Genomic DNA, 14,616 nt, shown 5'->3' on the forward strand with positions numbered 1-14,616 from the left:
CATGTTTTTTTTTAAAGATTTACATCCAATTAATCTTCAAAAACAGTTTCCTTTATTGGTTCCCTGTAAGGTTCACAGAGATCCTTTATCCCCTATCTATTTTTGACCCCAAAACCCCACTTTTTCCAAATTAAAGTATGTAAGTAATTTTTTGTGATTAATATGTGTGCGTATACATGTATATATATAAGCACCCACACACACACATATATTTATAAAAATATATATATGACAGTCGCGGCTGTGTACTTATAGTTTTTGTTTTGTTAACTTGGGTAGCATTTAACAAATGTGCACAAAAATCTCCCCAAAAAAGTTCATCCACCTCAGCTCCTTCCTGGAAAGTTTTGTCCCTATCAGTGAAGAGTGGGTCCAATAAAAAAAGGTTTAACAAAAGGTGGATTTCTAATGATTATTCCCAATGAAAACTTTGCAGAAAAAAATGGCTGAACTGAATTACACCAAATTTGGCAAAAAGCAAGAACTTTACTCAGAAAGGGTGTTTTTGTGATTTGGTGTAATCTCTTCAACCATTTTTGAGAAATTTGCACTCAAAGAGGTTCTTGGATTGACCTTGAAAGAGTTAAAAATGTAGGTATATTTGGGCGGTTGGATGGTTGGTCCAGCAAGGATCCCGCAGGAATCCTGCTATACTGTAAATTTAAAAAATAAGGCGCTCAGATTGGCCGACAGAGCTTTTTCTCCTGCCGCCCCTTTCAGTACTGAACAATCTGACTGGCAGGCCCTAACCCAGTCAACAATGTTGCAGCAACCACTACATTACCTGAAAATATAAAAATAAAATAGAGTATTTTGGGGCAAGCTTAGGCCACCCTGACCCCATGGCACTTACGGATCGGACCTAAAGGAGACCCCTTACCTCCAGGGACCAAATGTTTTTTGTGTTTTGTTTTTGATTTGCACTAGGGGTCCAGCATTATTCCAGCTAAACCCTGTGTGTCTTTCCCTGTGGTACTGGGTTACTCCCACAGGAGCCACCACTCATGAATTACTGACATGGGCCTACGGTACCATGCAAGCTGGTTCTATGAAGTTCTTATTTTATGCTAACAAAACAGAAAATCAATAGAAAAAAAAGCAAATGGTAAAGTTACATGGTATAGTAATAGGATCTTAGTTTATGTTAAAAATAGTTTTGTTGCTCTTTTATTTAATTTTATTTCCTTAAAATGTTTCCTTTAATTTCCTGTTTATGTACATTTGCTTAAAATTGTATTACCCTAAAACAGTTTTTCCATGATTTGGTTTTCCTTCAATGTGTTTTCACAGTTTTTCTTTTTCCATTAAATTATATACATCAGAATCTAGTATCAGTTACACTTAAAGAGGAATTCAAGTCTTCTTACCTCTGAGTGTTTTGTTTTGAAATGCGCTCAATATAACATAATAGACAACAGTTAAGAACCACACCGGTCAGTAAAATCTGTCTTCCATTTCTTGGTCTTCAATTTAGTTGAAATTAGGCTGGAACACTGAAAAAGTTTATTATTTTCCCCCTTAGAAAGAAGTTCTTTCTCCAATATTTTGTGAAAGATGTAATGCTATTTTTTGTGTTTGTTGGTGTTGTCAGATTCAATATTTGGATACATCCGAATCCTTTATTTTAGAGGACTATTTTAAAGATGTTTTCATTATTCATTCTGATACTTATCCATCTGTTCTGTTCACTGCTGTGATATCAATGTTTGTAGTTTCACGTTTGGAGTAAAACCTTTAAATACAGTTTTTTTTAAAGAAAAATCCATGTGTTTGGTTTCGAAGGGACCAGGTGTGATAAAGTCTAAAACAACTCTTCACTGATAGTAGTACACCCCAGAATCCCATAACTTCACCAGGAAACGTCTGTTGCGAGGCTGGAGGACAATCGTATCCCAGAATTGCATCTGGTTAAGAATCGTTCAGCTGCCATTAAGGATTCCTACATGAGGATATCACAAATATAGGAATAGCATCTGTTACCACGCATGCCAAAACTACGTGTGGCTTAACAACGCAGTGAGTACTACGACTGTGTAGTTACTACGAGTTCCATTAAAATGCAAGTCATTACAACGACTTTCTTTAGGGAAGTGCTGGACTTTGGAATAGTTTAAATTACTATTTCAACTCTAGTCAGTGCATCAGTAAGGAAGGAGTGGGACTTAAAATCCAACACCAGTCCAACGCTGCATTCCCATGGTAACGTCACAGTCGTGGTACTGACTGCATTGTAAAGAAACTATGATGTAATGCCTGCTTTGTAATAGACGTTTTTCCAAATATATTAGTTTAGGAGAAAGCATATTCCTTCACATGTGCAGGATTTTGTTCCCACTGTTTATTATCTTCCTATCTTCCTCATCCAAATCCCATTTATTTAGCTTGATTTCTGACAAGGATTTGAGCTTATCTGCTAAGCGTTTGAGTTCCATAATTAATATGGCGTCTTGCTTAAATATATTCAGGCTACTGAAGTCTACATATGTTAAGTCCTTTTGATTGTTCAGTGCCCGAATCAAAGAAAGCCATCCGTTGTTATGTACTAGGTTCTCTCCTAAATCCAGGTGCAGTAGTTCTTTAGCGTGATTTTGAAACAGCAAGCCTGAGGGAAAAAAAATATTATTATTAGCAAAAAAAAGATGATCTCAAATGAATAAATAACTTCTAAACTAACCATTCATGATCAGTTGGGAAAAAGAAGGAAAACAATTGCATTGTAAAGATTGAAATACAGAAAGTTTTTAAGAGAATCCCATTTTTATTACTGATTATGTAAAGCAGTATGCTTAATGGCAGGTTACCAATACAGTTGTTAGTGGATAAGCATTTATTTGTACTTAATAATACCTAACAATGCTTTCTCATCATGCACTATCATTATCATCTGCACTCAACAACTGGGCCCCAGAGATCTTCCAATATATCTCTAGTCTATGACGACTTCGGTAACTTCACCGCATATGGGTCGGAATTAGTATTACACAGTGTTAAGTGTTTTATCCATTCACAGCTGCCTCCAGGTCATAGCAATCCTCCTCTTAGCCATAGGAGTCAATGTGAGGTTTAGGTATTTCCTTCACCTATCCCAACAAGGCGATGAGAGAAGACATCTCTAGTTCGAGGTCAATCATTTCGCCATGGATCTTAAATATTTGCAACCAGAAATTTCATTTCGCAGGGCAGTACAAAGTAAGGTGGATAAAGCAATTGTCTGGGGCCTAGCATCATCTACATGGCAAACTAACTGCGAGGCCTAGCCAATCCTAAAGACTCTGTGAATACATTAAATTGTAAAAATCTATGAATTTCGTTTGAGAGACATTTTTTGTTAGTTGGCAGTAATACACCCAGAGAGAATCTGGAAAGATTACAATGTAGGTCTTGGTCCCCATTTTATCTCTTTAAGTGCTGTTTCCTGCCCTAATATTCTTTAGTACCATATTTTATCTATTGTTATCATTCTACATTGGGAAGGCCTTGAAATGATCATAGTTTACAACTTCCATTTCCTGGGATCGTATGGCAAGGTGCTGAGTGAGTCATTTTTTTGCCACCGGCTTCATGGTTACCTCAATGTAGGAATTCTTAATGAACAGTATTAGAAGCAAGTACAGTTTATCAATTTCACAGATTTCTGTCAGCTGTACCTGCATAAAGACCACACATTTCAGTCTATGAATGTCTTTCTTTAGTCTTTGTGCTTATTTCACTATGATTGTGTTTAAAGGAAAAGGGCCACCAAGCCTTTTTCAGCTTTGTTGTGCGGGGCATACCTGATATTATCGAACAAGTGGTGTGCACATTGTGACTGGGTGATCAAGCGATATATCTCAAAAGTTGGGGGCAGGGAATCCACACTCTCAATATTGCAGCTGAAGCATGCTCCAGCTCGTTCTTGGTTGTTCACTCGCTACGCTAACTATATCATGAGGGTTCATAACTGTAGTAAACTGGGCTGCTTGCAGATGCCACCTGACTTTTCGACCCAATTTCAACTGCTAGATGCTGTGGTAATTGATCTGAGAGTGTGTAGTGTCCTGCTAACCAGGCCAAGCATCAGTGCAATTTCCCTTAAACTGTAAATGTAAATTGGCACTTTTACACCACTGAAAGACCCTAGTATATGGTACCAATGGTACCCAGGACAGGGATGTAAAAGGGGTACCAGTGCTGCAGCACTTATAGTGCCACCCTGAGTTACCTGAATAAAACCGATATCTGTAGGTCTGCCATGTCACGGCAGTGAATCCATGCTCTCAATATGGCAGCTGAAGCATGCTTTAGCTAATTCTTGGTTGTTCACTCGCTACACTAATTTTATCATGAGGGTTCATAACTATAGTAAACTGGGCTGCTTGCAAATGCCCCTCCCCCACTTTTTGCTTCATTTTAAACTGCTAGATGCTGTGGTAATTAATCTGTGAGGTTGCTGTGTCCTGCTAATTAGGCCAAGCACCGGTGCTCTTTCCCTTAAAATCCAAATGTGAATGAGTTCACCCAATTGGCAAGCACTTTTACATCATTGTAAGACCCTAGTATATGCTGCCAGTGGTACCGAGGACAGGGATGTAAAAGGGGTACCAGTGCTGCAGCACTTATAGTGCCACCCGGATTAAAACCAGTCTGCAGGTCTGCCATGTCAGCCATGCACGAGCAGCTTGCATGCTTAAGTTCAACCCTGCACACACCATGTGTGACAGGGTAACCTCATTGCATGTAATATATGTCATTCATCACTATGGCAGATCTCCTATAACCCAGGAGGCAGGGTTCATTATATTATAAGTGTGGAAATGATTGTGCAAGCATATATTGCCCAGTGGTAGCCTTCTAAATGTAATTCTAAAGCAAGTGACAGGCGGTCCATAGGATGACATGGGCTGGCATGTGGGCATTAACTATATGTCCAGCTCTATGATAGCCCAGCTGACTTCTTTTGTGTTTGGTGTCCACCACCGTGCTTTGTAACCCCGACTCGATGGTGGTGTTGAGGTTTAACCAGCATGTACCAAGGTGGCACTTTAGTCTCTGTCCACCAAGTTAACCCAGTGTTCTCGTGCCTTGGTGGGCTTTTTCGAAGGTTGCTGCCAATACAGAAGTCTGACCTCATAATGGGGAGTGTGTGCCACTCCCAGAGGCCAGAAACAAAGACCTGTGTGAGCAGGAGGTGACACCTCCGCCCACATAGAATGGCTAGTGATTAGACAGGTGCGCCTCAAAGGCTTCACTGGTGCCACTGGAAAAAGGAATTTGTCCTCCACTAAAGGATAAAGCCTCCCACTACTCCAGGCACTGTTTTTTGCTGGCAGAAAATTAGCAAGTGTTTACCTCCACAATGCTGACCACACTTCTAGGATGTTGCAGCTGGGGTGGTTTTGACAATATTTATTTTAAGCTAGAAATCAGCTCCTGCCTAGTTTCAGTGACATACACCCCCAGTTGCCGTCGCTACTGGGGTGGATTAGCTGCAGGACTAGATGCCCATTGGCTACTATTCCTCACACCCACTAAATCCAGGATTTAAGGGCCACCCCATACACCAGAACCTTAGATTCCACGCGAAACAGAAAGAGACCTGTGTCTGCACAAGAGCACTACTGCACAAAAGGAAAGGCACAAAGTACTGAACCTGTGATAGTAATCCTGCACCCACGGGACTATGACTAGCCCAGGACCAGAGACTTGTTCCAAAATGAAGGTGAACCTCTCTGCAACCGAAAGATTGCACAGGAATTTCCTAGGACTAGAGGTAGTAGTCCCTTACAGTCAGCAGGTACAAACTTTAAGTGCACAAACTTGAAGCCCTGTTCCCTGAGCCGACCGGAATGGCCACTCAAAGTCCTTGAGCAGGTGGCTTCTGGGAACTGTAGTGCCAATCCTCAGCAAGGCTCAGCTTTCTACAATGTTCCCTTGGTCCTCTGGATAAGATTTCCTCAACCGGAGTGCTTGTAGGTACCAAAGTTTGTTGGTGGTCAGTTCGACTACCACCTGCTTTAATCAACGCTTCAAAAGAAAAGATTCATCTGCACAAATGACCAACCACCTCTGCACCCGAGTCCCTCGAGCCAGGTTGAATGGATCTGCCTTGAGACTACTGGTCCAGGACCAGCTCCTTGCTTTGTTTCCAAATAGTCTTGCTCAAATCGCCCCTCAAGAACCTTTTTGCTAAGGTAACTATTCCAATACTGCAAGCCTGCTTGACAGCTGTCTGACAGCTAAAGGGCACCTTTGCACAAGCTCCCCTAAGCCAGGTAAACTTGTGCTAGCTGACTTGAACTGGTCTAGGGACTCACACTCTAAGTAATCAATTGCATATATGTGTTGTTCCCATTGACTGCACCATTATTGTTTTCACAATGCAAAGTACTGATTTATTTAATGCTTTAAAATTCATAACTTTGGTTATACTGTATGTATTGATTTCATTTTGGTGTCAAAAATATATAAAAATCAGAGCTCTTTTTAGAGATTAGTGTTGGATTTCTCTCGAGTCGTGTCAATTACTTATCGTCCATGTTGGTGATGTGAAATGCTTAACACATGTTGCTCTAAGTAGCCTGTCTGCTCTTTGCCACTTTACCAGGACTGAGAGAAGGTGTACTGAGAGAGTACGCAAGGCCCATCTGTGTGTATTGCGCTAGTATTACATGTAAGGTACCCCTGCCATACCACATAGTACTTTTACATTGCAACATTGGTGTTTCAGCTGTGGAATTCCTGAACTTGTGTTTCGCTTCACCACTTAGGCATTAGTATATTTTTTGTGCATGAGAAATCTTCAATTGATTTTAGATATAAAAAAGTGATTTTTTCCAAATTTTTAAATATCGAGTTTTTATTTAAATTGCCAGGGCCCTTTGTTACATCCCTTTAGCAACAGTAAATTTAAAAAGTTAAATGTTTAAAAGTGTTTTAGAAAGTAGGCCCAAGTGTTTTAAAATGTTTTTTAAAAAGTACCCACTTTCTAGATAAGGTAAGCAGAATGGAGAGGGCACAGAGTCTCGAAGTAATCACTCTCTCAGCTCTCAGGATCCAGGATTTTAGAGCTTTGTGCAAACTTAGGCGTATCGGCTACACAGTCACGGCCAGAAAGGAGGATCTAGTAGTACAGGCCCTCTAAGAGTATGAAGATAAGCAGGACAAAGTAGATGACCTCTCATCAGGTGAGCCTCAGGTGAACCTGAACCAAAGAAAGAAGTCTTAGCTCAACAGGTGGGGGAAGAGGATGAGAACCAAGATCAGATGCCCTTCCCAAGACCAACCTCACCTGCAGGTAGTGTCAGAGGTCACTTGTGGGATGCAGAGAGGATTTAGAAGAGTACTCCTGAAAATGCACGTATATTGAAGATTTCTATAAGTAATGACATACATAAAAAGCATGCATGGCAACATTCGACCTGGTCCCGTGAGAAAGCATGACTCAATGAGCTTATGCTTTTTTTCCCATACTTCCTCATTAAATAAGGGTGTGTTGTCTCCCCATTTCCACTCTGGAAAAATGCTTTGCTCTTGCCCTCTTCAAGAGTAAATATAAATCAATTTCCGCGTGAGAAACAATCTAAAAAGTGTGCATGACTACTTACAAATAATAGAATTGTGGGGGTTCAACTACCAGTGAAGGTCCTTATAACCAGCTGCAACCATGACTCGATTCCTCATGAATTGTGGTCATTGTGGATGGCCTACCTTATTTTGGGAGACTTTATCATTGATTTCATCAATGATGTCATCAGTGATGTCAGGTATGTGAGGCCATGAGCTGTACATCTTATGGAAATGATTTGAAACATTCCTGCTTGCCAGTTAAAGTACGGATGAGAACTTTAGGAAATTGACCCAGGCAGTTTGCCAAGAAGAAACAAGATCACAGTCAAAGAAAAATATGAATGTTTTAGCTCTTCAAATTATTCATCAGTGGACACTGGCTGATTAAGGACTTTGGCATTTTAAATAAATCTGGTACTGTAACGTAACGCAGTATTGCGCTCACCAGTTTCAAATATTTGTAGATGAAGAAGGAACAGAGGAAGTTTCAAAAGGTAATGTACTATATCATTTCTATTTTCTTCTTTTTAGGTTGCAGGGACAAAAGATGTTGTCTTTTAAATTCCAAGGGAAACAATGGGATCTTCCTATGTGGCGACATTGTCATCTTCTCTAAGTTAGCATGAGCATGCTGCAGACTGTCTGCTACTTTTCACACATTACAACGTGAGTTTATTTAGCAAATACCTCTTTTGACATGTTCAGATGAGAACCTACCGCTGTGTTAACACTCTGCAGGTTCTTGGGATTTACTCTGAACATTGTGAGCAAGGTTGATAAACAATGCCCCTTGTTTTTCTGTTCTGGTCAGGCCCTAGCACATAGACAAAACATACCGATGCAGCTGTTGTTTGGAAAACATACTTTGGTGTTATTGGAATACACAAATAGGTAGCAGACACTTGGAGTGGGACCTTTCCAGGGAGAAGAGCAAGAGAGCACCTATGATGTAGGTCTATCATCTATAGACTGAGTTACGGGGTCTGCAGATAGTGCCAGAAGATCTTCTAATATACAATCACTCTGCTTCTATACAAGGGGAGGGAGGTTAGATTATATTGTCTTTTCATAATGACAGCTCCTTTAATGATTTGTGGACTAATTGCTACGCTGATCATATTTGCGTTATGCATTTTCTTGCTTATTATGGCACTTATACTGCATATTAGAGCACGTTAGTTAAAATAAATATTTTAAACTTGTTTGCGTCTCTGTCAGATCTTATTGTGGACAAGTACAAGAGTGTGAGTGAAAGGGTGTGTCTTGCAACTGTGATTCCTGAGAGGTCCCAGGGACCACTGCCTGCTCTTCAAAAACTAAACAGAAATGTTTATTTTTTGAAATGCATCCGATGAGGAAAACGGGCTGCATATAAAAAAAATGTTATATCAAAAAAGCAGTCACAGACATGCTGGTCTGCTGACCCCAGCAGGCCACCATCACTGTGAGTGCTGGCCATTCCAAATGGGGTCGCAAATAGCACCTGCCTCGTGAATTTTAATGAGACAGGCTATTTCTGACCCCATTAGGAATCGCTAACAGTGTCTGAGATACTGTTGTCAATTGCATTTTGCGAGTCGCATAGCAACGCAATTTGCGAGTCAGAAAATGTAAGGGTCGTACATCTGGCCCTATGTCTGTTGTACTCAAAAAAACATAAGTATCAGATGACAAATGCCCTATTTAAGACAATTACTGAAAACAACAGGCGCTAAAGCTCAGCACTTTTCCTCCTACTGAAGCATCTAATAGTCCCAAATCTACACCTCGAAAGACGGAACAGCTATCAGAGTATACAACAGCATCATCTATGCAGAAGGACAAGAGAAATAGCATATATTTTTTAAGTTGTTCCTTTCACATACTTAGCTTTATAATCTCAGCAAACCCCAGGCTCCAGTTCCGTAGGCTTAGTTTTTGAAGCTGAGGCATATGTTCTAGCAGCACCAGTAGTTTATCCAGGCAAAGGTTGACACCAGGTCCGGAGGGCAGCATTAGGGTGGTCATCTGTGTTTTACACTGCAGAATTTGCAGGCTGTCAACTGAAAATGGAACTTGGTTAGCAGCCGTCATTTAAGAACAATGCACCATCCTTATGGCTCAAAGAAACATTTTGTCTACCCTATCTCAGCTGCAATCTGCCTTTACCACATTCAGGCCCCAGTAAATGAGGAGATGTTGAGACTGGGCATTAAAATAAAATGAATTACTTGCCTTCATAGCCCTGTGTACCTTTGGGCATGGAGTAATTCCTCTCCTCTGACAAAACAATACCACACCATTTTAGGTGCCTCCTATCAAACAGAATCAACCCAGAAAATCTGAAACACTATCATCACTCTCTTCCCAAAGAAAGCTTTGGCAAAACCAAATATTCTTGCAAACTGCCTATATAAGCATAACATCTTAAATGATTTTCCTCTTAATGTACATTGTGGTCTCTTAGTGTTATCAGCCATCCAACAAATTATACTGCACTTTGAGCTAACTTTGAACCATAAATGGCCAAATATCAATATAGAAAATATTTTCTTAAAACCTCTAATGAGCTATGTACTAAATATTACTAGTATATCACTATTTAACACAAATATACAATTCACTTTGTGTCAATAATATTTGTAACACATTACATTGCAATTTAAAACGAGCTTTCACAATATAGCACTAATACATTTTATTGCAATGTTACAACAGAAATCCTTTACTTCCATCCCAAAAAAGTCATCATATTATTTAGCAATTAGTACAGTGTAAAAAATGACATAAGACTGATATAACCTGCTCCCTTTGATGTAGAGGGGTAGCTCTCTTTGTAAAAAGTGGTCTCCTGACTTTAGACAGTGAAAAAGCCATTGACTGTGTATACTGGACTATTTTACCTACTTTTATGTAGTAAGTTTGGTATTCATTTACGTATTATGTTTAAATATTTATATTACATTCATTAATTCCAGTAATCCATTTACACAAGTGATATCATGGGTTTCTAATATAATATAAATAACTTGAGGCAAGTGCACCACCCTGTTTTTACTGTAAAATTATAAGCGTTTTGTTTTGAAACATATATTCATAAGGCAGTTTATCAATTTTAGATTGCTCCCAGGGGTACGTTTTCCGTCCAATAAAATGTAAAAATAATGCACGATTGTGTGTTTCCAAAAAACTTGGTTACAAATCCCAGTGGGGCACTCCTCTAGTGATCACAAAAAGAGCTTCACGTTCATTCACAAATTGAATTTTATTCATTCAATAATTTCATGACAATCAAAGTTCAATGTAGTTTTTTATACGTGTATTATTTCCTTCTATTATTTCAAGTAAATGCACATTTTGTCTTCACTCCAAAAGAAATGAATATATTCCATGTAACTTTATAAATTCTTGATCAATTCTCCAATGCATTTCGAGATTGAACATACCATGCAAGTCTTAATCATGGAGTTGATTAACTTTTCGCTTTATCACAGCTATTTTAAGTCGAAGGAGGAATGGTTCCTCCAATTGAGCGGTACTTCCATGGGGAATTGTATGGCACCATCATACGCTAATCTCGTGATGGAGAGATTTGAGGAGGATCATATTCTATCAAACCTGGAATGGAAATCCCATATCTTAATGTATCATCAGTACATAGATGATATATTCATGTTATGGAAAGGAAATAAAGAAAGTGCAAGGCTTCAAAAGAAGAATCCAGGCAAGTGGACTTCATTCCCCATCATCCATCTGTTCAGGAAGTGACAACACCTCCTACCCTCTCCCTACTCGAATCAACTCTTCAGGGTGTCTGGTCTCCCGTGAGTGACCAGTAAAAGGCACAGAGAAATGAGGGCCTTAGGGCAGAACCCCTGTTCACGGAAACATACAAGCTAAAATATATTAATTTACCTCATCCAGCACCCCATTACAGTTTCACTCACATCCATACTTAGATGACCCAAACACTAATATAGCATTCACAAAACACACTGACCTACCCTCTTACACATCACATTAACTACAAACAAGAATACACACATTCCAACTCTCAGTAATGCTCACTCTGCAGGCCTCACCACTTACCACTAGCTTGGTTCCCTTCTCATCACAGAAACATATTTCACCCCAACAATCTCACGCATTCTACACATCCTTCATCCCACAGGCTACAGGATCCATTGCATGGACGGTGAACATAAGAAGGAAGGAGGCCCTACTGTCCTCCATAAGTCCTCCTAGTCCTGCACACTAGGCAAGCATGTAACACTGAACTCTATGATGCTGTGGGCATGCCGTTCCCGACTATCCCGCTACTGAGATAATCACCTTCAATCTCATCTTCAGGCCTGACAGAACAAGGAATTCATTTACACATTTTCAGATCTCCTCACCCCTTCGTTCATCGGACATGCCCACACCACGCTCTTGGGTGACTCCAACATACGAGACAATACAAGATTAAAAAAATAAGAGGCACGTTCCTCACCCTCAGTGACACACTGAACTGGGTAAGGCAAGTCATGCAACTAACACACTCCAAAGGCCACATCCTAAACACTGTCTTCTCAACATCAACAATAATACAACCCAAGCCACCCATTTCACGTCACTTTCTCCCAACTCATCATCCTACCAACAAACTGAGGACGACCCAAATGAGAAGACCATAGCTTCAGATCCTTCAACGACTTCGCCATTGACAACGAAATGCTTGAACTCATCCCTCACCCTATCAACTCCTTGTGTGACACCACTATCAACTCCATGTCTGACACCAACATCCTTCTAAACCACTTTCTTGGAAAAACGATGTGAAAGATTTTACTTTTACTTCCATAATGTAATTAGGAAACTATGTGCCCTAAATAAAATATGCATGTGCAAGCCAAAGCCTGATACTCTGAAGACCTTGTTAACAAAAAAACAATTTGTCCACAAGCTGGAAAGAAAAAAGAAGAAATACAAAACTCCTCATGACCCCATGATACTGAAGTCCCTCTGTAAAACATACAGACAGGTCTTCACACTAGCCAAAGCAAAGTACTATAACTACACCATCAATTAAGCCACCAACACAAGCCCAGCACCTATCAAGACAATCAAGGACAGCAGCAAATGACCCACCTATTCCTCACTCCAAAGAATCATGCAATGCAATCAACCTCTTATTCAATGGGGGCGTGGCTTGGTCGAGTTGCGGAATGGCTGCTTGTTAGAGCAGCTCCGCCGGCCGACTGGATAATCCGTACATTAATCCGCTCATCGGCTTGCTGGTCTGACCCAACCACGGCGGAAACATAAAGGAAGGCATCCAGCGAGTTGTGGTTTGGAAACTTGGGAGCTCGATGATTAGCTGCCGCCCGGAGGAGCTGATTCCCTGACGCCGCCCGAGGCCTAGGATGCGCGGAAGAAGCCGGGACCTAAATTTTGAGGCACACGAGGTGGGGAGCCCAATGCGGACTACGATCAGCAGAGGGGCAGCCGGCGAGAAGGGTCGCACTGCCTTGGTGCGGCGCTCTGGGGCGGACATCGGGCCCCTGGCGCGGAGACGAGTGCCAGGCAGATTCGTCACCTGAGAAGCGAGGCGGACGCAGGGGCGGCGACCTGATACCTGGAGCCGGACGAGACAGAATGGGACGGTAAGCTAGAGGCCATCCCGCGCATGGTAGCGCTCATCACGGGTTCGCCGGCAAAGTTGACTCGTGCACTGCTGTTGCTTACCCCCCCCCCCGCAAATGTGCCATAAGAAGTGAGGAGAGGAGCTGCTGACACTCCGGCGCCATTTCAGGCCGGATAGCGTAGTGAGGACGAGCCGCCATTTTGTGCCGCATCATCGCGGCCCTGGTCGTCGGCGGTACCCGGGAGACACCTGAGGCGACGGAAGGGGTGTTGGCCTTAGCGGACAAGGCTGGCCCTGATCGGGGTCTAATTGTAAGCCCACTGAGTGTGGATCTTGTGTACCCCCCGGGTCCTTGGAAACTGCTGCTACATTGCCATGTTGTGCTGGGCTCTGCGCCCTGTGGGCATCTGCAATTGACAACATCAAGGGGATACAGGGTTCCCCCCCCTGGGCCATCACCTGGGGACACAATACCTGGGGGCACAACATAGTGCAGAAGAGACCACGCACAAGCGAAGCGTGACTGCAACTCTGCGGTGCAGGAGATATGTCAGGGGCAACATTATTAGTGAGACGACAGCCCGTTTGCATGCTATGTGACACCTGCTCCGAACAGTAAGATTAGACTCGCTGACTGGTTGTCCAGTATTTTCGCGGGAGGGGAGACACCAGCGTGGAACGTGAACACATGCCCAGCAGTGCTTGGAACATACCACGAGAACCTGGGTGCCGCTGGCTTGGAGCTGTTGATTGCGAAGCGCAGGAAACAGATGCATGGTGAGCGGGGCCCAAGCGGACACAGCCTTATTGAGAGGCGGGATGGTGAGGGGCGGTGATATTGGTGCAGAGGACCCGGGGTCGGGGGCGATATCCCTCAGGTGCTAACATGGGCAAACCAGAAACACGGCAGCCCAAAATAAACTTTGACAAGAAAAAGAATAAGGCTAAAGATGTAGATGGGACCCACCAGGAACAGCCAACGGGGTCCGCTGAACAGCCGCCACCTAAGGACGATATCCGCTCCATGTTCAAAGACCTAAAAACTAGTCTGCACAGTTTGGACACTAAAATGGACACTCTTGCAGAGAGAATCGACCGTATTACGCAACGCATGGACAAACAGGAAGGAAGGGTCAGCGTGCTAGAGACGAGAGTCACGGAAACGGAGGAAGGCCACACGGAACTTGATAAGAAACTGCGAGGAATGGATGGCGTGCTTCAGTTAATCAAACAAAAGAATGAGGACTTATAATTGAGGTCTCGCAAGAACAACATACGTATTACAGGAGTTGCGGAGACGACGGACATGCAAAATATGGAAAAATACATAGAGGAAATGATGACGGAACTCTTTGGTCAAGACCTGTCGCCCATGTTTCTGATCGAGCACGCCCACAGATCATTAGGCCCACGGCCCAAGCAGGGCGCCCCGGCGCGCCCGATATTAGCCCGAGTTCTGAATTACA

The 14,616-nt window shown here is 42.1% G+C and overlaps 1 protein-coding gene across 2 annotated transcripts in view; it reads right to left on the reverse strand.

The window, feature by feature from the left end:
• Positions 1-1,138: 1,138 nt before the first annotated feature.
• Positions 1,139-14,616, reverse strand: part of NLRC4 (NLR family CARD domain containing 4) — a 291,519-nt gene continuing 278,041 nt past the window's right edge. The window contains exons 8-9 of one of the 2 annotated variants that reach the window (XM_086926855.1): positions 9,411-9,587; positions 1,139-2,602 (exon numbers count right to left, since the gene is read on the reverse strand). In XM_086926855.1, coding sequence (XP_086782981.1) covers positions 2,310-2,602; positions 9,411-9,587 — 470 coding nt within the window. In that variant the 3' untranslated portion in view covers positions 1,139-2,309. The remainder of the gene's footprint in view (positions 2,603-9,410; positions 9,588-14,616) is intronic. The other variant, XM_086926856.1, reaches the window with a different exon arrangement.

Source organism: Lissotriton vulgaris, chromosome 6, assembly GCF_964263255.1.
Source record: "Lissotriton vulgaris chromosome 6, aLisVul1.2, whole genome shotgun sequence".
Lineage (NCBI taxonomy): Eukaryota > Metazoa > Chordata > Amphibia > Caudata > Salamandridae > Lissotriton > Lissotriton vulgaris.